This window comes from Procambarus clarkii, chromosome 50, assembly GCF_040958095.1.
Source record: "Procambarus clarkii isolate CNS0578487 chromosome 50, FALCON_Pclarkii_2.0, whole genome shotgun sequence".
NCBI lineage: Eukaryota > Metazoa > Arthropoda > Malacostraca > Decapoda > Cambaridae > Procambarus > Procambarus clarkii.
This window is the reverse complement of record NC_091199.1, coordinates 21,360,500-21,387,913: the sequence shown is the minus strand read 5'-3', so window position 1 is coordinate 21,387,913 and position 27,414 is coordinate 21,360,500. Positions and strand designations below refer to the sequence as shown.

At 42.7% G+C, this 27,414-nt stretch overlaps 1 protein-coding gene across 1 annotated transcript in view; it reads left to right on the top strand.

Moving 5' to 3' along the window:
- LOC123772747 (gamma-aminobutyric acid receptor alpha-like) overlaps positions 1–26,844 on the top strand; it is a 204,458-nt gene extending 177,614 nt beyond the window's left edge. The window contains exons 8-10 of the mRNA XM_069303704.1: positions 22,167–22,307; positions 25,370–25,672; positions 26,143–26,844. Of these exons, the coding sequence (XP_069159805.1) occupies positions 22,167–22,307; positions 25,370–25,672; positions 26,143–26,469 (771 nt within the window). The 3' untranslated portion in view covers positions 26,470–26,844. The remainder of the gene's footprint in view (positions 1–22,166; positions 22,308–25,369; positions 25,673–26,142) is intronic.
- Positions 26,845–27,414: the final 570 nt, after the last annotated feature.

Sequence of the window (27,414 nt, the reverse complement as noted above, 5' to 3'; positions counted from 1 at the left end):
AGGGGGTAATGGTGAGGAGGACAAGGAAACAGGGGAGTTGGGGATGGTGAGCACGAGGGGAATGGAGAATTGTAGGGAGGACAAGGGGGACAGGGAAGTGGTGGATGGTGGGGAGGACTAGAGGATGGGGGAGGGGGAATAGTAGGGAGGACTAGGGGACGGGGGACTGGGAGAGAGTGGGGACGACGAGGGGATGGTGGAGTAGGGAATAATTAGAAGGATGTGGGGACGGTTGAGTGGGGGATTACAAAGGTACGGGGGAGGAGGGGAATGGTTGGGAGGACGAGGGGACAGGCGAGTGGGGGATGCTTGGGAGGACAAATGTTTGGGGGGAGTGAGGAATGTTGGGAGGACGTGGGGACAGGGGGAGGGGGGAATGGTGAGGAGGACGTGGGGACAGGGAAAGGTTGCTGTGGCTCAACAATGCACATGCGTTACTGAACAACAGCAACGTCGGATACAGAAAGTCTATACAAATAAAAATGGAAATGTTCGTTTGTTCATGATCGCTATTCTCCGAAAGTTCTTCACCGATTGCTTTGAATTTTTCACACATCATTCCATTCGCATCCGAGTGGGTTTTTATATACATACTATATAGATGTCATGTCTGTGACAGGAATAAAACATGATTTTTTTTAAAAACCGTGTTTTTCATGTGTGGGAAATCTTTAAAACCTCTTTACCGATTGGTTTGAAATTTTGACACAACGTTGCATTCGAATAGGCGCGTATTTTTGTATACCTACTATATACATGCCTCACCTGTGACAGGAAATTAAAAAAAAAAAAACAGTGCCATCTGATGGACGTAAGAGCAATACATGCTGTAATGTCCGAAAGTTCTTCACCAATTGCTTTGGAATTTTGACTCAGCATTCCATGCAAATACGTATGTTTTTATAAACCTACTACATAGATGCTCCACCTGTGACAGGTAAAAACATGTTTTTTTTTTTAACAGTGCCATCAATTGCACGTAATAACAGCACACACACTATACTAAATTTGTTACGATTCCATATCAATGTTTCCGATTGCATTAATAAATTGAATTTTAATAGATTACGATTTATTTTACACACAGAAATCACAATAATGTGATGCATCAAATGAACAAATCCACAAGGGCCGTGATGAGAATTCACGGCCCTTGATGCATCACATTATTGTGATTTCTGTGTGTAATGAAGTAAGGGTGAAGAGAGAGAACGGCCTATTGACATAGCTTGAGTGTATAGGGGAGATATGAAAAACCCTGGTTTGTGTCTCGGAGAGACTGCAGCATCCAGTAAGTTCAGTAGAACTTCGGTTTCAACTCCTTTCCATGTCGTAGCTCAGTCGATTAAAGCAGCGTCGGGGATGCTCTTGGACGCAGGTTCGAATCCTCGTCACGGCCCTTGTGGATTTATTCATACAATTTATTTTCATTTTGATTTAATTATTTTGTGTGATATTGCGTTGGAATTGAGCTGTGTTGTTTACCATACCGTTCATTTCGTGAGTATAGTTTATTTTTTTATTTTTTCAGTGTTTTTCACTTCGTTTTATAACTGTTTTTCTTATATTTCAGTGATGGGAACATCAGATCATTTGGGAATGCATCAAACAAGGAGTGGGAAATTGTGGGGAGACAAGGGGACGGGGAAGTTGGGGATGGTGGGGACGAGGGGATAGGGGAGTGGAGAATGTTGGAGAGGACAAGGGGACAGGGGACTGAAGGATGGTGGGGAAGATGAAGGGATGGAGGAGGGGGGAATGGTAGGGAAGAAGAGGGGACAGGGAATGGGAGATGGTGGGTAGGACGAGGGGATGGTAGTTGGAATAGTTAGGAGGACGAGAGGACGGTGAAGTAGGGGAGGACGAGGGGACGGTGAAGTGGGGGATGGTGGGTAGGACAAAGGAATGAGGGAAGGGGGATATGGTGGGGAGGAAGAGGGGACGGAGGAGTGGGGAATGGTTGGGAGGACAAGGGTACAGGGGAGTGAGGAATTACACACAGAAATCACAATAGCGTGATGCATCATATGAACAAATCCACAAATGGCCGTGGCGAGGGTTCGAACCTACGTCCGAGAGGATCCCAAACGCTGCCTTAATCGACTGAGCTATGACATGGTTAAAAGAATTGCAACCAGGAAATCATCCTGATTTACCAACGGTTCCTGCAATCTCTCCGAGACACAAACCACGGTTTTACGCAACTCCTCCATGCACCCGAGATATGTCAATAGGCTGTTCTACCTCTTCACCCTTACTTCATTACACACAGAAATCACAATAAAGTGTTGCATCAAATGAACAAATCCACAAGGGCCATGGCGAGGGTTTGGATCTGCGTCCGAGAGGATCCCAAACACTGCCTTAATCGACTGAGCTATGACATGGTTAAAAGAATTGCAACCGGGAAATCATCCTGATTTACCAACGGTTCCTGCTGTCTGTCCGAGACACAAACCACGGTTTTATGCAATTCTCCCCCTCCCCGCTCAGCTCGTTGTCGCCGTGTGGGGGCTTCGTGGGCGGCTGCCGGAGTATGATGCTCCTTGGGACAGTCCTCTGTCCTTTTCTCGCCTTGTGCTCCTGCTGCCGTCCTCTCCAATTCTGCTGGGCATCTTTTCCTTTTCCTTCTGTTTCGTTTTTCTCCCCCCTCTTCTCAAATCTGCTTGCCGTTTCCTGCCGACCTTTTGCTCGTTCTGGTTCTTTCCTTGGACTTCTTCTATTTTGACGCCCGAGTGCTTGAGGAGGCATACTCTTGCACCCGTAGAACTGTAGTACCCGACGTTGAGAGCGAGGGGAACCTTTTATTGTCAATCCCCCTTTCGTCACTGAACCCGATCTCGACGGACTGTCGGTTTCTTAAGGTGGCGTTTGTGGGGCGTATACTCACGACGCACCCCTAGGAGGCCCCGACAAGATCGGCGATAGCTTCTTGTTGGGTGTCCTGCCTCTAATTGTGGCTCCATGGTGGGTGTGGGGGCACATTCGTGAATGAATTCTTCTTTTCGTCAAGATGATAACCCCTGTTTCGGCTGCTTCTGGCTTACCTTCTCAGGCTCGTGGGGTGGGCGACCAAGCCCCCGAGTCGGTCCGTATTGGAAGACCGGGCTCTGTAGCCTCCGCTGCATTGGGCCCCGACCTTGCTCCTCCTTTGGCCTCTCTGACTCCTTCCCCTGGCTCCCCTCCCTCCTCTGTGGTTGGGTCGAACCCCAAGCCCCCAGTGGTGACTACCTCGTCCCCTGGCGCGGCTCCTTCTCTAGTTGTAACTACTGCGCCTTTTAACCCCTCTCTCTCTGGGGGTTCTCACCACCGTCCTCGTCACGGCCGCCCTCGCTCGATTCCTTCCAGTTCTGCTACCTATCAGGCCTTGTTTGGTCCCGCTTCGTGGGCCAAATATTTTGATCTCCTCCCTCTTGATTCTGCGCCTCCTGACGATTTCTCCCTCCATCGACATCTCATTGATTCCGTGGATGCCTCCATTACTTTCAACCCCACTCGTCTCGGTACACGTGTCGTTGCTGCTCCTTCTCAGGATGCTGCTTCCCGCTTGGCTGCCTTATCCTGCCATGGCGAGACCCCCGTTCGGGTCTCGAAGAACGCTCAGTTGAATGCCAGTGTTGGCACTATTTTGCACCCGCCCAATGTTGGGACCGGTGTTCGGGACCTGTGCGACTGCCACGACGATATTCAACATATCCTCGCTGCCCAGCGCCATTCTATTCTCCAGGTGGACACGTTTACTCGTCCCCCTCGTGGTAGTCGCCGTCAACCCCTCCGGGTTGTGAAGATTACCTTTGATGGTAGGACCCTTCCACCCTCTGTCATTCTTGCTGGTGCCAGGTGCTCTGTCCAGGAGTCCATTCCTTCTCCTCGGCTCTGCAACAAGTGCTGGAGGTTTGGGCATGGTGCCCTCCGCTGCTCCGGGACTGTCTCTCTCTGTCCCTTGTGTGGTGGCGAAGGTCACTCTAAGTCGGAGTGCACTTCCCCCCAGGCTCGTTGCCTCAACTGCGGTGAGGCCCATCCTACCTTTTCCCGTGCGTGTGTCCATTACAAGCTTGAGGCAGCCGTCCTCAACCTGAAGCACCGGGAGCGTTTATTTTTTCCTGAGGCGAGGCGCCAGGTTCGCCGGCTCCCGCCTTATGCTAATATCTCTTATGCTCGCGTGTTGCTCTCTTCCTCTCCTCGTCCTTCCCGCCTTCCTCAGACTCACAACCGTTTCCGGGCCTTGGACCCTGATGCGCCCACTGCCCCCTCCTCTGTTCCTTTGGGTTCTCTCCCGAAGGATCCTCCTCCTGGTCCTCTGTCTGGGGTTCCCCTTCCTTCTACCCGGTCTGTCGTGTCTTCTGTGTCTTCTTCCTCGTCTCCCTCCGATCCTCCTTCCCATCCTCTTCCTCCATCTATCGGCTCTCCCCACCGCCTGTCGGTGCGGGCGGATGTCCATCGCTCTCCTAACGGCCGTCGTGTGTGCTCTCGTTCGGCTTCTCCTGTTGAGACACTGGAATCCGTTGCCCGGTACGTAGTTGCTGGGACACCGGTCTCTTTAAGTCAGAAGCGTAAGCCTGGCTCCTCTCCTTCCTCTTCCCCGGCGGGTAAGAAGGCTTCGCTTTCTTCCTCAGCTCCTCCTTCTGGCTCTGTTGCTCCTTCCCCTCCCGTTTCAGTGCTTGCGCCCCCTGTTCCTGCTATGGAGGTTTCTTTGGCCCCTGCTTCCCTTTCGGTTGCTGCTCTTGCTGGGGTGCGCTCCCATCTTTCTACTCCCCCTCTTCCTGCTGCTGTCCTTGACTGCTCCTCTCCGTTGTCTCCTCCTCTTCCTCCTCCTCCTCCGGACCCTGCCCGCCCACCTCTGATCTGTTCTCCCGTTTCCTTCCTTCCGTCTTTGCTCAGTTTACCCATGCCCCCTAACCCTGACTTTGCTGACCCTGATCCCGACCCTGATATTCTTTAACGTGCTATGTTGCTCTTTCGCCTTTGTTTCTTCCTTGTTCTCTGTTTTTGTCCTTTCTCTTCTCGTCGTTGTCCATTCTTCAATGGAACGTTCGAGGTTATTACGCCAATTTCCTCGAACTCCAACTTCTGATTTCGCGGTTTTCGCCCCTTTGTGTCTGTCTCCAGGAGCCAATGCTTGGTGCTCGTCCTGGTCGTTTTCGTGGCTATTCCTTTCTCTCCCCCCCCCCCCAGCCATTGCTGGGGCTTCTAATTCTTCTGCTCTCTTGATTCGGGCTGATGTTCCCTTTGTTCCTTTACTTTTTCCTTCGCCTCTCCATTGTTCTGCTGCTCGTATCTTTGTGGGGAAATGGTGCACAGTTTGTTCCATTTATCTCCCCCCGAGTGTCCCACTCTCTCTTCCTGATTTGAAACACCTCCTAGACTCCTTGCCTGAGCCTGTGCTCCTGCTGGGTGACTTCAATTGTCGTCATTCTCTTTGGGGTGACGTTCTGACGAATACCCGGGGTCGCCTCCTTGAGCCGTTTCTCCTCTCTTCTTCCCTGTCTCTTCTGAATTCTGGTGAGCCCACTCATTTGGACTCTCGGACTCGCACCCTTTCTTGTCTTGATCTTTCTCTCTGCTCTTCTTCTCTTTACTTAGATTTCACGTGGCAGGTTCTTGATGACCTCCATGGAAGTGATCATTTCCCCATCCTTGTTTCCTTTTTCTCTTTTTGCCCTTCCCTCTCTTTCCATAGGTGGCAGTTTGCTAAGGCAGACTGGACCCTATTTACCCTCAGTGCTGCTCTCTCTGACCTCTCCCTTCTGCCTCTCTCTCGCGCTCTCCTCCTTTTTCATGACACTGTCTTCAACGCTGCCCTCCGCTCTATTCCTCGCTCTTCCTCTCGGGGTCCACGGAAGTGCGTTCCCTGGTGGAATGCGGACTGTGCTCGGGCTGTCCGCTGTAAGCGTGCAGCCTGGAAGAGGCGCCGCCGTAGGCAGACGACCGATTCTTTTCTTTTCTTTCGGAAAGCGAGTGCGGTGGCCCGTAGGGCCATCCGTACGGCTAAACGTGAATGTTGGGCATCTTATGTCTCAACAATTACGTCCGAGACCCCTATGGCCCAGATCTGGAAGCGTATCCGCAAGATAGCGGGTAAGTTCGTTCCCGATGTTTCCTCGGTCCTTCACCTCCGTGATACTCTTGTGGCGGACCTGTTGCAGGTCGCTTCCGAACTAGGTTCCCACTTTTCTTCTGTTAGCTCTGGTCTTCATCTTCCCCAATCTTTCCTTCTTCGTAAACCTGTCCTTGAGTCTCGTCCTTTAGATTTCTGCACTCATCTTCAGCTTCCCTATAATGATCCCTTCTCTCTCTCTGAACTTCGTTCTGCCCTTGCCCTCTGCGGTTCTACGGCGGCGGGCTCCGATGGTATTCATTATGAGATGCTTCGCCATCTCCCTCCGAGCACGTCTCAGTATTTACTGAGTCTGTATAATCGGATCTGGGAGTCGTCGTCAGTCCCTGAGGACTGGCTCGATGCCGTTGTCCTCCCTGTTTGCAAACCGGGGTCTCTGGGTACTTCCCCTAAGGACTTTCGCCCTATTGCTCTCACAAGTTGTGTCTGCAAACTCTTTGAACGTATGGTTAACGTTCGTCTGATGTGGTTCCTGGAACACCATCACCTCCTCTCCCCTTCTCAATTTGGTTTCCGCAAGTGCCGCAGCACGACAGATGTCCTGGTGAACTTGGAGGTCTATATTCGTACTGCTTTTGCTGCGAAGACCTCCGTTGTTGCCGTCCTTTTTGACCTAGAAAAGGCTTACGACACCACTTGGCGTTATCATATCCTATCTCAACTTCATTCTTTTGGCCTTCGTGGGCATCTCCCTCTCTTTCTCCGCAGCTTCCTCTCTCGTCGTTCCTTTCGGGTGCGCCTTGGTACCGCTCTCTCTCCCTCTTTTCAGCAATACGAAGGTGTGCCCCAGGGTAGTGTTCTGAGCACTACTCTTTTTCTGGTTGCCCTCAATGGTCTTCTTTCCTCTCTTCCTTCAGGTGTCTTCTCCGCTCTCTATGTCGATGATCTTACCCTTTGTTGTCAGGGTGATGATTCGCCTCTCCTTCAACGCCGGCTTCAACTTGCAATTGATGCCGTGTCGTCTTGGGCCACAGGTCATGGCTTCAAGTTCTCTACTTCTAAGACTTGTGCCATGACTTATACGCGGAAACGGGTTGTTCTTCGTCCCTCTTTGTCATTTTATGGTCATCCCCTTGAATACAAAGATTCCGCGAAGCTTTTGGGGTTATTCCTTGACACTCGTTTGTCTTGGTCTCCCCATATCTCTTACCTCCGTGTTGAGTGCTCTAAGGCCCTTACCCTCCTTCGGGTCTTGTCCCATACTTCTTGGGGGGCAGATAGGCGCACTCTCCGTGCTTTACATTCCTCTCTCGTCCTGTCTAAGCTCGATTATGGTTGCCCTGCTTACTCGTCTGCTTCTCCTTCTACTCTTCGCCGTCTTGATTCTTTGCACCATACTGGGTTGCGCCTCAGTTCTGGTGCCTTTCGTTCGACTCCCATCCTTAGCTTGTATGTTGACACTGGCTTCCTGTCTCTCCAGGACCGCCGTGATCGCTACTGTCTTCGCTATCTTGCGCGGTCCTTACAACATCCTTCCTCTCGCCTCTGTCGTGCTTTAACTTTTACCCCTCCTGCGGTTCCTGTTCCTCTTCACCACCTCCCTCTTTCTGTCTGGTTATCTCGCCTACAGGATTCTCTCTCCGTTCGTATTTCTGATGTTTCTCCTCGTGTTGTTCCTTCTTTGCCCCCGTGGAGGGTCCCTCTTCCGCGGTTTTGTACTTCCTTGACCCGTATCTCTAAAGCTTTTACCCCTCCTACGGTTCTAAAACACCTTTTCCTCGAGCACTTTTCTTCTCACTCCCGCTCCGTTTCTGTCTTCACCGATGGGTCTAAGTCAGCGGACGGTGTTGGCTACTCTGTTGTTTTTCCTGATCGCACTTATATGTGTCGCTTGCCTCCGGAGACTAGCATCTTTACAGCGGAACTTTATGCTATTCTCTATGCTCTTCGTCTCCTGCTTTCTCGTTGTCAGTCTTCCTTTGTGGTTGTTGTTGACTCTCGTAGTGCCCTCATGGCTCTCGGGTCCTTTAATCCGGTTCATCCAGTAGTTGTCGAGATCCAGCATTGGCTGTTTCTCGTTCACAGTAAATTTAAGTCGGTTGAGTTTTCTTGGGTTCCCAGCCATATTGGTGTGTCTTTAAATGAGCGTGCGGATGCTGCAGCTAAGGAAGCTGTTCGCTCTTGTCCCATCTCTCGTAAAGGCATTCCGTATTCCGACTTTTACCCGGTTATCCATTCCTCAGTCCTTACCCGTTGGCAGGCTTCTTGGTTGTCTGTTACTGGTAACAAGCTACGTACTCTTAAATGTTGTGTTTCCTCGTGGCCGTCCTCCTTCCACCGTAACCGGCGGTGGGAAACGGCTCTGGCGAGGTTGCGTGTTGGCCATACTCGCTTAACCCATGGTCACTTGATGGAGCGCCGCCCTGCTCCTTATTGTCCTAGTTGCATTGTCCCTCTTACGGTCGTGCATGTCCTTCTTGAATGTCCTGACTTCCAGGACGAGCGTGTGTCTTGCTTTCCGACCGCCCCTCGCGGTCACCTGTCCCTCGATAGAATTCTTGGTGACTCGGATACTTTTGATATCGTTCGCCTTATGCGTTTTTGTTCTCGTATTGGCATCCTTGGTGATATTTAGCGCCCTCTGATTATTTTGCGTATTTGATGGTGCTACATAGCCTTCCCGGTTTGGTGCCTTCTTTTGATAATTACTTACTTACTTACTTATGCAATTCTCCCATGCATCTGAGCTATGTCAATAGACTGTTCTACCTCTTCGCAATTCATTACTCACTGAAATCACAATAGCGTGATGCATCAAATGAACAAATCCACAAGAGCCGTGGCGAGGGTTCGAACCTACGTCCGAGAGGATCCCAGACGCTGCTTTAATCGACTGAACTACGACATGGTTAAAAGAATTGCAACTGGAAAATAATCTTTTTTCTTAACATTTCTTAACTAACATTACACTTCGTGCTATTGTAAATCATTTAATCTTTTAATCCTTTATGTGTCTTGGTGACGTCAGTAAAGTGGTGTAATTATATTAATATTATATAATTATTGTGTGATTATTTCACTGTGCTTTGTGGTGTCAAGTGACACCTTGTTATTGTTTCGTCTGTGTGACAAACAACAATTTGTTTTGTATAATTAATATTAGTATTGAAGAGTTGATTATAATTGATTGATCGTTGACTGTCTGAGGGACAGAGCGATATAACGTAAGGTTGATAATTTATTATCTTTGATTGCTGACTGTCGGAGTGACAGTGTGATAACATAAAGTGGTAAATTAATTTATTGATTTATGACTGTCTGAGTTTCAGAGTGATTTAACGTAAATTGTTTGAGTGTTAATAAATTCATTGTGATTTTATGTCTTGGTTACATTATTAAAGTAAAGTAATTACTTGTTGTTGTTATGACTGTCTTGGTGATTGTCTTCTTTTGTATTTATTTACATAAGCGTAAATTTATTGAGTTGGTGAAGTGTTTTAAAACTTCCAGTGGTGAGTGTAGTAATTGCCGAGTGTTCACGAAGTGTTCAATTAGCTCACTTTTGTTCATGACCTATCAAGTGGGTCGAAACCGTTACCTTACACCTTTCTATTACACCTGATAAGAGTGGTGGGAACGGATTTCTGCTGTGAGAAGATGTTTTGACACTTGTTGAGGTGACACTCCTGAGAAACACAACTAATGTGGGTCACTGTATTAGTAAATAAGTTGTGGAATAAATTCATTTATTTTGTTTTACGTGCCTTTGATGCTATTCCTCATTCTGCAGTATGCCCGCCCCCTATATATTCCATTACTTGATACTTGACATTGTCATTAATTTGAGTTGGCTCAGGATCCAGCCCAGAGCCTCAAACACTGAATATATAATTTGGTGTGAGAACCCATCTGCTACCTGCTAGATTTGCTTGCACACAAGTTGCAGAGAGAACGACCAGTGTGGAAGTTCTGATATTGCTTGTGGAATAGAAGACCGCCCTAGCCTTCATCTCTACTTAAAATACTTGGACCTTGGCATCTTATTCACGCCTCCGGAGTGTATTCATTTGTTTGTCAAAGGCGAACATTCGAACTCACATCCCAATAACCTGTAAAATCTCACATCTTGTGCCCAGCGCAGTGCTTGGGTGGTTTGTTTTCAGTGCTTTTTCCACTTGGATGGAAAAATTGGTCACTTCACATCTGACACTCAAAGTGGTGCTAAGAAGTGTATAGGCAAACAGCGATTTTTTCACATTAGGCTAAAGGAAAGTATATCCAACAAATATAAATATACATAAAGATAAATAATTAGAGGACAATTAAATGTAAATCCTATATACTAAATATTAGTAAAACATATTTCTTAAAGATCAAATGTGTACTAAACAAAATCTTTACATCTAGTACTTAATAAAATGTGAGAGATCATTTAATTTATTAGAGATTTATTAGAGATTATTAAATTAGATTTATTATTGATAAACTCTAAGTAAAAATGTAAGAAGTGCTTAAACACCCATTTTAGGCAAATATCCCCTGAAAAGTCTTCAACATACCATATTTAAATATCCTCTGAATATGCTTAAAGACCCTATCTTTAATAGATATCCCTTGAAAATGAACAAGCACTTGTATAGTACAAAATCCTTGAAAATGCTTAGATAAACATGAATTTCCGTCAGAAAAAATATACAAATGAAAAGATGTGTAACTTTAATGCATTAATTTATGAAAAACATAAACTTAAAATTGATAATAGGCTATGTGAAAACATAGCCTGTTAAATGTATTAAAAATGTATGTAAAGACTAGATGCCGTAAATAAAATTTTCTCTAAATTATTTGAAAAGTATGAGGAAATATGAAATAAGCAAAGGTTAGGTAGGTTTAGATGTGCATACAATGCTCACCTAATTGTGCTTGCGGGGGTTGAGCTTTGGCTCTTTGGTCTCGCCTCTCAACTGTCAATCAACTAGTGTATAGATTCCTGAGCCTACTGGGCTCTATCATATCTACATTTGAAACTGTGTATGGAGTCAGCCTCCACCACATCACTTCCTAGTACATTCCATTTATTAACTACTCTGACACTGAAAAAATTCTTTCTAACGTCTCTGTGGCTCATCTGGGTACTAAGTTTCCACCTGTGTCCCCTTGTTTGTGGCCCACTCGTGGTAAAGAGTTTGTCTTTGTCCACCCTGTCAATTCCCCTGAGAATTTTGTAGGTGGTTATCATGTCTCCCCTTGCTCTTCTGTTTTCCACGGATGTGAGGTTCAGCTCCTTTAGCCTTTAATCGTAGCTCATTCCTCTCAGTTCCGGGACGAGCCTGGTGGCATACGGCTGAATCTTCTCTTACAATGATGGATGGATAGTGTACAAAGTATAAATATATATGGGATTAAGGTTATGTTAGGGTTTGTTGGGTTCTGTTAGGGAATGATTCTCAAACAACACTTTACAAAGAATATTAGAGATGGAAAGCAGAACTAGCAGAGGGAAATGGTAATAAGAATGGGCTAGATAAGACAAAATAGGTTAAATAGTTGTATGTGCATTTTGTGTAATGTTCTGAAATTAATATTTTTGTAAGAGTTTCTTAAAGAATCTAATTGTTTGTGAGAGTTGTGCTAGTTTGTCTAATAGAGCATGTGATCAGTGTTAGTACATGAATATACGTAAGTATTTGCATGTTTGATTAAGTTTATGTAATTTATGTAAGTTTGAATTTGTATATACATGAGAACTTGTGAAAATTTGAGAAAGTGTGTAAGTTAATGAACTGAGAGTATGTGTACATGTTCAAGTCTGTGTTTGTATGTGTGTGTATAAGTTTATGCTCAAGTTATGCAGGTTAGGTTAGGTAAGGGAAGTTATGTTCTGTTAGGTAAGTTATGTAAGTTAGGTTAGGTAAGTTATATCAGGTAGATTAGGGTTATGGAATTTCTGTTAAGTTACATCAGGTAGGAGAGGTTAGGCAAGTTGGCTTGGGTAGGTTAGGTTAGGTAAGGGAAGTTTTGTTAACTAAGTTAGGTTTGGTAAGTTACGAAAGTTAGGTAAGTTATGTCAGGTATGATAAGTAAGGGAAGTTATGGTATGCAAGTTATGTTAGGTAAGCTATGTAAGTTAGGTAGGTGAGGTTAAGTACGACGGGTTATGTTAGATTAAGTAAGTTAAGTCAGGAAGGTGAGGTGAAGTAAGTTGGGTTAGGTAGATGAACTCAGGTAAGTTGGGTTAGGTAGGTGAGGTTAAATAAGTTAGGTTAGGTAAGTGAGGTTAGGTATGATAATTCATTATTGTTCAGAGAATATTTTCAAAAATAAAGTGGGTAAGAGAATGTATTATTAAACATGAATGTAAGTTTGTTAAGAAAAGTTGAACTAGTTACTTAAAGAGCAATCTTTTATACGAGAGTATAAGTAACAGAGATGTGAGCCATAGTAAAGGCTGATACATATTTGTCTTGGTACCTCTGTATTATGTTGGTAGAAAGTTTTGTTATTGATATAATATAAAGTTAAGTTATGAAAAGTTATTGTATAAACAAGTTACATTATAAGATATGTCTTTGGTAAACGTGCGTCTTAATAATAATAATAATAATATATATCACAGAGAAAACTACCACTTATGAAATTTACATGAATAAGAAATTATATATATGTTACAGGGAGATGAGTTATTTTTGTGAGTGACATGATAGAGATGTGTGACATATTAAATGTTATTAACAAGTTTTGACTGTAAATGTCTTAGTGAAACGAATACTACATGAAAGTTATTTATTTTATTAATTTTACAATAAGAATAATTATATTAATTCATAAATTCATGAAATATTACGAAAAGTTGTGCATGTTTAGTTTTATATAATACTTAAAGTTGTTTGTGACTACATAAAGACATGTCCTAGTAAGTTTAACAGAAATGGTCTGTTAAATATGTTACAGAAAGTTATTTAAACTTTAAGAAAATACTGACCTCAGAATTTGTCAAAATCGTGGTAAGGTACGGCACCATACTGTTTTTGTGGTGATATTAGAAGCAGTGCTAATCAAAATGCAAACCCCAAAACCAGAGGAAACAACCTCAGCAACAGCACAGTTATGTTGGGTATAGAATAATGTAAACACATTGATGAAAAAATCGGCTGCATCAGCTGTTTTGCCTACTGCAAAACTAATAACGTATAATAAAGGAACTCAGATCCATACCCGAGGGATATTTGATCAAGGTTCCCAGAGAACTTTTATCCCAAAGAAACTAGCAGATGATCTACACCTTGAGGCTGTACAGTCACCTTAAATATTTCTGGAGATTTGACCAACACAGGTCACCAAGAATACAAAGTGTTAAAACTCATAGTTCGTCTACAGAAATGTACAAGGCCAGTGTATGCAATTGTTGTGGAATCAATGCGAACAGACCTACAAGTTACTGATATCGGTGCCATAGAAAGATTCCATGAACGAAAAGGGATTATTTTAGCAGATGCCCAGATAAACTCTGACTACATAACACATATTGACATCCTTATGGGTGCTGATTACTGCCATAAATTTATGTTGGGGAAACAAAAAACATTAGGAATGTACTTATTAGCATCTGCAGGATGGAAGTTATTGTCTGGGCCAGTACTACGCTTTGTGACAAGAACTCCTGTAGAACAGGATCATTCTGAAACTAATATAGTAGCATGACTAGGCCAAGAACAATCCCTTCTAAACATCAGTAACATGATTGATGACGGACTGACGAACAAGGTGCATAAACTGTGGGACCTAGATATTATCGGAATTCTTCCTGAGCAACCAAGCCCAGATGATACATGGGCAAACCAACAGTATTTGGACGCTGTACAATACCAGGATGGACAGTATTGGGTCAGATTACCATGGAAAATCAAACATAAAATTTTACTCACATATTACAATATGACTTTAAACAAATTTAAGGTACAAATTACCTAACTTATAAAAAGGCTAAACCCCCTAAAGTTGTACCATGAGATTATTGCCCAGCAACTAGATGATAATTTCATAGAGGTAGTACCTAATGACACTTTAAATGTAGGTCATTATATACCCCACTGTGCTGTTGCCAAGCAATCATTAACTACTCCTTCAGAGATTTTTGTAACTGCAGTGCCAAACCATACTCACAGGCAGCAAGTCTTAATGATTGTCTACAAACAGGTCCAAGCTTAACACAGAAATTGCATGACGTACTGCTGAGGTTTATGGGGAATAAATTTGCCTATACAGCAGGCATCAGTAAAGCATTCTTAAGAGTAAGATTACAGGAAGAAGCCCGTAACTTTACAAAATTTTTATAGGTTGAAAATCCAGAAGATGATGAAAGTCGAATAGTGACTTATTCCTTTTCAAGTGTACTCTTCGGAGCAACATCAAGTTCCTTTTTGCTACAAGAAACAGTGGGAACACTTTTAAAGAACTCAGATAGTCTCTACAAGGCTGAAATCTGCCAAAATCTAAATGGAGATAACTTCCAAGGGGCAGCTAACTGGGAAACCAAACTGTTAGAAATTTACAGAGTGGCTAATTATGAGCTTATAGGAACTAATATGCCATTGCAGTCATGGGCTTCCAGCAATGAAGCATTAAACAAACAAATTCTGTGGGATTATCCAGATTATCTCGTACCTCAGAAGCTAAAAGTATTGGGTGTAGGATGGGATATCTCTTCTGATATTATAACAGTTAAGTCAGTGTCAGTGAAGTCTTGCACAGTCACAAAGAGGAACTTATTGTCACAAATTAGCAAAGATTTTGACCCCTTAAGACTATGAAGTCCAGTGACTATCAAAGGATGTATGCTGGTACAAGAAGCATGGAAGACTAAAGTAGGATAGGATAGTCCGTTACCTCTTGAAATACAAACAGCTTGAAAGGCGGTATCTGATGAACAAGCCTTAATCGAGCAGATAACCTTTCCGACACAATTAGTCGAGGAAGATGTTGCAGTGACATTGCATGTCTTTACAGATGCTTCAGATAGAACCTATGAGACTTGTGCTTACTTTGTTACTCAAGAACAATTCCATTTAATAAAAGCAAAAGCAATAGTAGCTCCATTAAAGAAAATAACCTTTCCACAGATGGAGCTGACAGCACTGCTTACAGGTACACCTTTAGCAATGCATATCAAACAAACCTTGTCTACCATAAATATCACAGATGTGTTTATATTTTGTGACAATGAAGTTGTCTTACAATGGGTGATGAATAACAATAACCGTATGCCCTATGTAAGCAATCGAGTCGCGGAAATTAGAAAAATATGTGCAGGCTTTAGATTTTTGCATGTTCCTACAAAGGACAATCCAGTTGATCTATTGTCAAGAGGAATGAAGATGAAGCACTTTTTAAAGGCTGATATTTGGCAACATGGGCCTCGATGGTTAGTTAATGGTAGTTAGCCGGAACAAAAGCCACAGATCATTGTGACACAAACCATGACTGTAATTGGGGAACCAGTAACCTGAGTCATAGACTGTACCCGTTTCTCCTCGCTGAGAAAGTAGATAAAGGCAACACAATTGGTGCTTCTTTTTCTCTTGAAGAAGGGAATAAAATATGCCTGTTCAAGAGTATTGAATTATAGGATAAGACAAGCCCAAAGAGACACCTTTGGGGGAGAATTATAAAAGGTCCTCAACAAATTGAAACAAAACCTATGACTGTGGACAGACCAAGATCAAAACAACATTCTGCGTTGTGGAGGTCGGCTGAAGCACACTGATATAAATCTAGAAACAATCCATCCATGGTTTTTACCAAAAACCGTTGGATCACAAAGTTGACTGCTTTATATACATCAACACTGTACACATCATGGTGGAGTACTTGATACTCTCACCTCCATCAGATGACAATATTGGATCCCGCAAAGACGACAGTCTGTTAAGAGGATTTTAAAGGAATGTGTGAAATGCCGAAGGTACGACGCAAGAGTTTGCCCAGGTTCTCCTCCACTCCCTAAAGAGAGAGTTGTACATTTGCGAACTTTCGAAACGAGTGGAGTCGATTACACAGGGGCTATCACTCTTACAGGTACACAAGATGGACGACCCACAAAGGCGTATATCTGTTTATTTACCTGTGCAACTACTAGAGCAGTACATTTAGAAGTAACACCTGACATGACTGCTCAGTCAATACAGGCTTTCCATAGATTTGCAGCACGCCATTCAAGTCTAACATGGTCTATGAAAGCACATGGGCCAAGCATAGCTATTTATAGAACAAACCAAGCTCTCTCAGACAGAGAGATTGTCGACTCAGCATCAGTCAACCATTTCGTGATCAACATATCCCAGGTCTCTCTCCATAAATTAATCCATATCAGGATATGTAATTACATCTAACAGCTATAAGCATATCATTGTAATATGCCAAAATAAATGCATATACTCAATAAATAATTGTTTAGTCAAATACATTTGGTTAACAATAGTATAAATGAAATCTTAAAACAGGCAGGACAGCCAATGCCCAGCCTTAGGGAGGATGACAGCTGCTAGACGCTGGGTACGACTGTGGTAAACATACTCCACCGCCATGAAAATGCTCCAGGAAGTTCAAGCCGCTATATTTGCTATCTTTTAACAACCAAACACCTGATTGGTGGTGTAAACTGCACATACAAGGTGTATCCACAGCAAAACAATCTGTTTATTGTGAAATAAGGGGTTGTCTTGCCATGAAATACTAAGAGGAGTGTGTGGATACAGTAACACCACAGCAGCGACGCCACACACCCTCACACACTTGTGTATCCATAACTCTGCCGCCACACAAGGACCTCGTCGGTAGCGTTAATATATATATATCTGTGTGTGTGTGTGTGTGTAAATCATGAAAATAAACACGTGATTAAAAATGTGAGTGCCAGATCACGGAGGAAAATTGAAACAGGAATTTCTTTAAGTACGTTCGTATATTAATACATCTTCAGAAGGACTCCTTCTGAAGATGTATTATATATATATATATATATATATATATATATATATATATATATATATATATATATATATATATATATATATATATATATATATATATACATATATATACATATATATACATATATATACATACATATATATATATATATATATATATATATATATATATATATATATATATATATATATATATATATATATATATATATATTGTGACGATAATCTCCTTCAAGAGATTGAGCCTGCTCTTCCCTCCAAAATACGTCGATATATAAATCTATATAAAACTAGTATGGAAGAAATATCCAACAACGACAACAACACCAAGTTTTGCCAGAAGCGCAAAACGTATGCAGCCAGGAACACCTGCTCCACCTCGAACCACCAAACTACCTGTCTTGTCGCCTGCTCATCGCTGATTGGCTGCGGGTCCAGTTGCAACTGCACTCCACCCACCACACTACTTGATGTCTGGGGCCACACGACCACCAGATCTCAGAATATCCAGTGCTTTCATCAGGTTAACACGTCTCGTTGGTAGACTAAGCCGTGGCTTACGTGTACTAAGAGAGGTGATAGCTTAAAGCCAATATTCCTGCACCTCTTATTTGATTGTATATTGTTCACTTGTTATTACTCACTTGTCTTAACGTAACTTTTCATTTTGTCATTTGATTATTCTTATTATTTTGATTGATTGATTTTGTTCCAATTTGTATGTCCATTTTATTCATGTTTTGCTTTTCCAACGTAATTAAAATTTCATTGTTAAATTTACTTGTGTTTTGTGAGTCCGGATTTCTTGGCGTTCACAGTTTCGATCAGTTTGTTGACCTTTGCTAGCCGACAGAGTGTATCGTGATCCAGCATGTACTCCTCTTGACATACCAGAAAATATTCTGAGGAAACTACTCCAAGCTTGTACTAAAGAGGCACCCTTCTTGAGCCCGGATCGGCACATGTATAAGCAAGTAGATGGGGTCGCCATGGGTTCTCCCCTAGGTGTCCTGTTTGCAAACTTCTATATGGGTACCATCGAGCAAAAAGTCTTAGTCGACATGAACTTGAAACCGGCCATATATTGCAGGTATGTTGACGACATTTTTACACAGGTACCTGATGTCAGACATCTGCAGGAGCTGAAAGAGGCATTTGAGCAGAGTTCTGTGCTGCGTTTCACTTACGAGATGGAAAAGGATGGGAAGCTGCCCTTTCTAGATGTAACAGTCATGGAAAAGGGCGGAGGTTTCCACACTGCAGTCTACACTAAGGAAACAAACATAGGAATGTGCCTAAATGCCAACAGCGACTGCCCAGACAGGTACAAGAGGAGTGTTGTTAACGCATATGTCGACCGTGCTCTCAGCCACAGCTCAGAATGGAAGCAAGTCGACGAAGAACTCTGTAGGGTAAGGCAGGTCCTAGTCAATAACGGCTTCTCCAATGGTTTCGTCGAAGACATCATAAGAAGGAAAGTGAAAAGCCATGCAACCTCTGAAGAGACAACTAACACAACACCTATACCCCCCTATTAGACTATTTTACAGGAACTTCTTTTCCACAGCTCATAAAATGGAGGAAAGGGTCCTGAAAGATATTGTTAATAGAAACGTTATCCCTACAGACAAAAATCAGAGGATACAACTGACGATTTACTATAAAACAAGAAAAACGGCCAGCCTACTCATGAGAAACTCTCCAGACACAAAACAGAACGCTTTAAAAGAGACTAACGTCGTCTATGCCTTCAAATGCCCTCTTGGGGACTGTAAGCTCCAAAAAACCCAGTATATAGGCAAGACAACAACATCTCTTTCTAGGCGTTTAACGATACATAAGCAACAGGGCTCCATTAAGGAACATATAATCTCTTCCCACAACCAAACCATCGCCAGAGAAATCCTAGTAAACAACACAGAAATCATCGATAGATACAGCGATAGCAGGCGGCTTGACGTTTGCGAAGCACTACACATCAAGAAGTCAACACCAGCAATCAACAGCCAATTATTGCACAACTATATTCTACCCACCTCAAGACTCCGCTCCAATATAGAAGCATCAAGAAATATGGACCAATAGGCTTTCTACAAACACTTCTATTCAATATCCATTGTTTCGTGTTCTGTCTTGTGTTGATGAAATTAATACCCTATTAATACTCTTGTTCTGTCTTGTGTTGATGAAATTAATACCCTATTAATACCACATCTTGTTCTGTCTTGTGTTAATGCCACATCACCCCTTCCACCTCACTCAAATGTAGATATAAAATCGGAGATGCGTAAGTTCTATTCAGTTGTGTATTTGTGAACTAAAGTCTTTGAAAATGTAATAAGTTTTACGAAACGCGCTCGTGTCGCGTCAGACTAGAAATAAAAATGAATTTTGGAGAATTGATTTTTGATTTACCTCCAACAGTGAAACGAAATGTACGAAAGATTGAGAAAATTCGTGTTAGAATTATTAATCTTACTTTTTCGGTCATATTTAATAATATATATATATATATATATATATATATATATATATATATATATATATATATATATATATATATATATATATATATATATATATATATATATATATATATATATATATATATATAAACGTGTCTTAACATTAAGGCACTCTATTTTAATGAAACAAGTGTGTGTCTTGCCATAAACTGAGAGTGGAGCGTGAACAGTGCCTGAAGCCAGAAGCTGATGGAGTCAACCCACCATTCCAACAACAGTAGTGAACAACACTACAAGCTATGGCTCTACAAGAGGGCTAAAATCTTAGTAACATAAAATAAGAGCTCCGTGCCTGCATCTCAACTAAAATAAATGGAGGTTCGTGGTAGTAACTAGTAATTGGATCCAATTCTTTGTACCACTAACACCATTATATTGCAGGTGCGGTTATCATCATGAGCTTACAAGCTCACCTCAGTAAGTGAATTACTTAAAACTAAATTAAGGTATAAATTTGCAAAAGATAAATTCATATCATTACATAATCTTGTCATTGTTTATAATAATTCATATGTGGCAAGATGCCAGATCAAAAAGATAGGCTAAAATAATTAGTAACCTTATCAATGCTAGATGCATTAATACATATTCTTTTTACCAAGTGGTATGTATAGATTTTTTCATTCAACAGGTTAGCGAAAGCAGCTCCATTTCTGTTGGATAACTCTGAAAACTGAGCCAATTAGGGAACACAGAATAAATACAGTCCACTGCCCCAAGAAGAAACAACAGTTTCCTGGTGGCTTAGTTAGTACCTTATTTTAAAGAGTGAAAAGGCAAAAGAAAATCCACAAACTCACTTGTTCAGAAATAAGTAAGTTTGGTGAACATTGAATTTAGCCGGGGGACATGAGCCAGAGCTCAGTAGCTATCTTATTTGTTCTTAATGCATCTGAAATAACTAATTTTTTTTTAATCTTGGGCAAATTGAACCGTTAATAAGAAAAATACAGAAGCGAACTAAGGCGGAGGACATTAGCTGAAACTCAGTAACTACCTTGTTCTATTTTTGCTACATCTGAAATAAGGCAGTTTTAAATTTCAGGACAGTTGGGTTAACAGTAACAAAACTACAGGAGTTAATTAAGGCGGAGGACAAGAGCCGAAACTCAGCAACTATGTTTTCTTTTCTTACTAAGTCTGAAAAACACCACCTGTTTTAAATTTGGGGGAATTGAACTATTAATAGCTGTAATCACTAACTAAGATGGAGGACAGGAATTGAAACTCTGTAACTCTACTTTCGTTTCTTGCTACGTCTGAAATTTGACTGTTTCAAATTCCGCGAAAATTGGACTGTTAGTAGCGAAACTTCACCTATAAACATAGAGAGTTGGGTTCAAGAACTAACATCTAACAGTGACACATACATCACCTACCTTTAGTTAACATATAGTCTGAAAATGGACAATCTCTCACTTTAATTTACCCTAAAACAGACGGTACAGTAGAGATGATATTTCCTCCATAAGAACTCCTTAAGACCGCAGTGACAGATTTTTCTAGGTCCGACCCTCCACAAAAAAAGGGTACCGCATAACGACCACTTTTTCCAAAACAAAAATTAATAATCCCTTTTACTCATGAGTATGTTCCACGAGATAATTACGTTATATTTATAACAAAATTATATTTGGAGGCCTTAATAGCAGCAACTCTGATTAGAAATAGCAGTTGATCAAGGCCATGCGTTTCAAATTCTTGGTCAAGCTTAACATTCTTCTGACCTGGAAGTCTTAAAGCAGGATGAGATTTCTTATGTATGAAAATATTGCTTTAGTTTGAAAAGTTATCAGTTCTGTAAGTCTTGCGAGAGTCCGAGATATCTCACGACTGGAAATCTTACACCAGTCTGAAGTCTGTAAAGACTGGGAATCTTGTTCTAGTATGAAGTTTCTCACTACTGGGAATCTTGCACCAGTCTGAAGTCACTCACTACTGGGAATCTTGCACTAATCTGAAGTCTTTCACGACTGGGAGTCTTGCCTCAGTCTGAAGTCTCTCACGACTGGGAATCTTGCACCAGTCTGAAGTCTCTCACGACTGGGAACCTTGCCTCAGTCTGAAGTCTCTCACGACTAGGAACCTTGCCTCAGTCTGAAGTCTGAAGTGTCTCATGACTAGGAACCTTGCCTCAGTCTGAAGTCTCTCAAGACTGGGAACCTTGCCTCAGTCTGAAGTCTCTCACGACTGGGAACCTTGCCTCAGTCTGAAGTCTCTCAAGACTGGGAACCTTGCCTCAGTCTGAAGTCTCTCAAGACTGGGAACCTTGCCTCAGTCTGAAGTCTCTTACGACTGGGAACCTTGCCTCAGTCTGAAGTCTCTCAAGACTGGGAACCTTGCCTCAGTCTGAAGTCGCTCAAGACTGGGAACCTTTCCTCAGTCTGAAGTCTCTCACGACTGGAAACCTTGCCTCAGTCTGAAGTCTCTCACGACTGGAAACCTTGCCTCAGTCTGAAGTCTCTCACGACTGGGAACCTTGCCTCAGTCTGAAGTCTCTCACGACTGGAAACCTTGCCTCAGTCTGAAGTCTCTCACGATCAACGAAACATGTTTCCCTACCCACTCAGAACTAGCATGACTTTCTCCCTACAGTTCGCGTTCGTGCACATCTTCACGAAGGTCGGGTCGGGCGAGGTGTACCTGTCGGGGGTGTGTTCGGGGGCCGACAGCGACGACGACGACGACGACGACGATGACGACCAGGAGCAGGAATTGGATGACCTCGATGTTGAGGTGAGGAGATGGAGGAGGTGGTGATGGGTGATGGCTAAGGGAAGGTGGTGATGGGTTGTTGCTAGGAGAAGGTGGTGATGGGTTGTGGCTAGAAGGTAGTGATGGGTTGTGGCTAGAAGGTAGTGATGGGTTGTGGCTAGAAGGTAGTGATGGGTTGTGGCTAGAAGGTAGTGATGGGTTGTGGGCTAGAGGGAGGTGGTGATGGGTTGTAGCTAGAGGAAGGTGGTGATGGGTTGTAGCTAGAGGGAGGTGGTGATGGGTTGTGGCTAGAGGAAGGTGGTGATGGGTTGTGGGTAGAGGAAGGTGGTGATGGGTTGTGGCTAGAAGGTAGTGATGGGTTGTGGCTAGAGGAAGGTGGTGATGGGTTGTGGCTAGAGGAAGGTGGTGATGGGTTGTGGCTAGAGGAAGGTGGTGATGGGTTGTGGCTAGAGGAAGGTGGTGATGGGTTGTGGCTAGAGGAAGGTGGTGATGGGTTGTGGGTAGAGGAAGGTGGTGATGGGTTGTGGCTAGAAGGTAGTGATGGGATATGGCTAGAGGAAGGTGGTGATGGGTAGTGGCTAGAAGGTGGTGATGGGTTGTGGCTAGAGGAAGGTGGTGATGGGTTGTGGCTAGAGGAAGGTGGTGATGGGTTGTGGCTAGAGGAAGGTGGCGATGGGTTGTTGCTAGGAGAAGGTGGCGATGGGTTGTTGCTAGGAGAAGGTGGCGATGGGTTGTTGCTAGGGTAAGGAGGTGATGGGATGTGAGAAGAAGGAATAAGATGATGGGGATAGGGGTCACCTGAACACCAACCGTTCTTCCCACAATGTAGGCATATGTGAAAATATTCAAAGTTTCCCAATGGGGCATTTAGAAACTCAGAGTAACTCAGCCCTCTGTTATCCCGTGTCTAAACGACTCGGTGCTTTGTGGGCCCCGTATTCATATGGCGTAGTTCCCCCTGGACCTGCATCCATTGCAGTCATAATGCTATTCTTATTTAAATACATAATTCTGACTGCTCCTTAACATTTCCTGGTAGATCTCTGCACTTTCCATGGGATGGAACGTTATCCAAATATGTGTGAAAAATCTAATATAACAAAGCATCAGTGTTGGACTTCAGGCATTGTTAGAGCTCGTTTTTTATAAAAACAAATTGTGTAGAAAGAATGTTGCTGCTTTAGAGTGTACTCTGATTTATTTACCATTCAGTATATTTATCAGAATTTACCTGAGAGTCATCGTCTCTATTGGCCTCTACGGACGGTGAATAGAGGATTGTTTCCAGCTCATAATTAAACTGGAATACTGTCTGGCAAGGTATGGCTTCAGTGGTAGGAGATCCCGTGAGTTCATTATCTTGACTTACTTGAGGACCACCACTTGAATTTATATTTGCCTATATTTGACCTAATGATTTTATCCTACCGGATTCTGAACTGAAAGGGTGTTTTGGCATTTACGACTTCGACGGGTAAGCAGTTCCACGGGTTAATAATGCTATGGGTGAAATATTGTGGCAAGTTGAGCTTGAAGCTGTTGCCCCTTGTTCGTGTTACATCTAACCTTTTGAAGAGGTTATTGTGATTAATGTATTCCAAACTGTTCAGTATTCCAAATGTTTTGATGAGATCAGCCCCTTCATGTCTAGTTTGAAGTGTTGTTAATCCTGTGGCCTTCAACCGTTACTGGCATGAGAGTCACATTAGTTGTTGGAAGATTTTTGTCGCCAGTGCTGAACTTCCTCCTAAGCAGATACATCCGTCTGAAGATGGTCTTTCATGTTTGGATACAGTTATCCAAATATGTATGAAAGGTTTGTACAGTAAGATAACTACCTTCTTCTCCTTAAAGTCATAGGGTTGTTTGGCTATTCCTAGAGTTTGGTTGGCTCTTTTTATTTTTACTGCAGCTCCCACTCGTTGTTCAATTTCAAATGACTGGTAGATTCTGAATCAGAGATCGTATACTTCATCAATCTGATGCAAGGTAATGATGTAAATTTGGTAGCTGTGATGTGCATTGCTATGCTTCACATGAAACACTTACCACATTTCTCCATTCAGATTCATTCCCATCTTGCACAACTCTGCGTTTTTTTACTAATTTACTATTAATCATTATAATAATCAACCATTAATTCCTTATGCTTGCAATTTCGTTCTCAGTCTTTTATAAGGTACGTTATCAAAAGCCTTAGAGAAGTCCATGTATTCTTCATCAGCTGGCAGTCCTTTCTCTGAATAGGTGGTTACCGTTTTTAAAAATGTATACAGGCAAAATTTATTTTCAACAAAACCATGTTGCATTGTTTTTACTAAATTGTTCATTATGAGATGATGAATGATTCCCTCCCTTACGATTCTCTCCGTGAGTTTACAGATATGTGTTGTCAAGCTGAACGGACGGTAGTTTTCTGCTGAGCTCTTTCTGCCCTCTTTTAAAATAGGTGTGACAGCCCATTGATGGTGAGGATTTTTTCAGCTAAAGTTTAAATTAAAATAGTTAATGTCTTGGTATTTACGGCTTCGGCGGGTAGGTTGTTCCATGGGTTTATAAACCTATTGGCGAAAAATCACCTCCTGTTTTCAACTGTACATACTGTGGTTTCTTGAGCTTAAAGTTGTTACTGTTTCATGCGCTACATTTGACCTAACAAAGAAGGGGTTTGGATTAAAATCCTCCAATTTGTTCAAGTATTTTATAGGTCATGGTGATCTGCACAGCCCTCTCCGGTTTGAAGTGTTGTTGCTCCGGTGGTCCTCAACTGCTCCTGGATTTGATTTTGATTTTTTTCATTTATTATACACTCCAAAATCATATATTTTTCATATTTATCTCATGGGCAGTAATGGACCCAATACCCATCCCGTAGGCAGTAGTGGGCCCCATACCCATCCCGTGGGCGGTAGTGGGCACATACCCATCCCATAAAATATCAATATATTTTATCTTGAAATGAACTCATTGTATTATGCAATACGACCAAAATAAGTGGTGGGTGAGTCACGGGAAGTTTTGGGTAAGTCTACGGAGCGGTTTGTGACAGTCAAGTAACAAGTTGGTGACTACACTCCCCACAGCCTGTGGTGGCCTGCACGGTCATGTCCCTGGCGGTGAGGGACAGGCTTCTGACCCCCACAGGATCCAACGGTGTGGGGAGCCGCCTCACCACGTCTCATCCCCTCACCCACACTCCACCCTGGTCACCAGCCTTGGCTTCAACACCAACTCATTCTGCCACACCGAACTGGTCTCGCTGGCCGCCCAGGGCACCCTTCCTGCCAGCCAGGACCTCCCTCTTCTCTAGGCTGACGGGGCTCTGGCGACGCAGCGGACCAAGAGCCCCACACCCCACATCTCTCCACACCCTCACACCTTCCACAGTAAGTTATAGGGACACGACCCGGGGATATATGCTGCATTATACTCATCAATAATGTGGTATATTTTTACTAAGGTCTTTTATGATCATGAAGTTCGGAAAGTCTTCTGTTGTGTCTCAACCGTAAATTGTCCCTTAGTAGTAGTGATGAGACTCTTCGGCTTGCTCTGATTGTCTGCCACTACTTTGATTCAATAATTAGAGGAGTCATCAGTTCTTTTCTTTGCTCATTATCAGACTAAGATATTATACGAGTGAGCAATAAAGTGGTTACAATACAATAGGTGTGTGCATCAACCTGTAGAGGATTATGAAGACTACCACATGAATTAACGATAAACCACCAAGTATACTTTAGGCCGAAAGCAGTCCAGATCTAAATAAACTCTGTTAATATGCACTTGGATAAGTGACTCTCATCTGGAACTAGAGAGCTAGACTAACTCCCCACACCTTCCCCTTCGGTTTCAGCAGGCCTATGCCGGGGACCAGTACATGGAGCAGCACCGGCAACAACAGCACCAGTACAAGCAGCAGCACCTGCAGCACCAGTACAAGCAGCAGCACCTGCAGCACCAGTACAAGCAGCAGCACCAGTACAAGCAGCAGCACCACCAGGAGCAGCAGCCTCATCAGCGAGGCAGGCGAGAGGTGACCAGGATGAAGCCAACCAGTCCCAAAGTTGATCAGATGAACTCCGTATCCAACATCGACGAGGCGTCTCGAGTTTTGTTCCCCTTGTCGTTCCTGTGTATTAACTTAGTGTATTGGTACACCTACCTCTCCCACTCTAGCTAGACTCTACACTTTCCCCGTGTAACTAGCGCAACCTGCCTGTGTATCAGCCTGGTACACAAACTTTACCAAGGCTATACCCTACTTATGAATAAATCTGATACATTGATCAGATTGTAGAAGATTTTCTACATATAATTCACCTACTAATGTTCATTGTTGCCACAACGCCAGCAGACTACACGGCTTAGTGAGAGCTATCTGACATCCGTCGTGTATATTGCTGACTTGGCTCAGCTTTGGGGAGCGGTCAGTGATGCCATCTTTGCAAGACATACAATGCCTTGTGTGTAAACACCAGCTACATGGATGTGTCGTACTGTCAGGTTCCTGCACAGGTAAACATAATGATTGTTTACTTCGCGAATTGTCTGTAGAGTTTTGTGTTGGATGAACCTATGGGCAAAGTCCCAATACATATATATATATATATATATATATATATATATATATATATATATATATATATATATATATATATATATATATATATATATATATATATGTGTCGTACCTAGTAGCCAGAACACACTTCTCACCCTACTATTCAAGGCCCGATTTGCCTAATAAGCCAAGTTTTCCTGAATTAATATATTTTCTCTAATTTTTTTCTTATGAAATGATAAAGCTACTCATTTCATTATGTATGAGGTCAATTTTTTTTTATTTGAGTTAAAATTAACGTAGATATATGACCGAACCTAACCAACCCTACCTAACCTAACCTAACCGATCTTTATAGGTTAGGTTAGGTTAGGTAGCCTAAAAAGTTAGGTTAGGTTAGGTTAGGTAGGTTAGGTAGTCGAAAAAACATTAATTCATGAAAAGTTGGCTTATTAGGCAAATCGGGCCTTGCATGGTAGGCTGAGAAGTGCGTTCTGGCTACTAGGTACGACATATATATATATATATATATATATATATATATATATATATATATATATATAT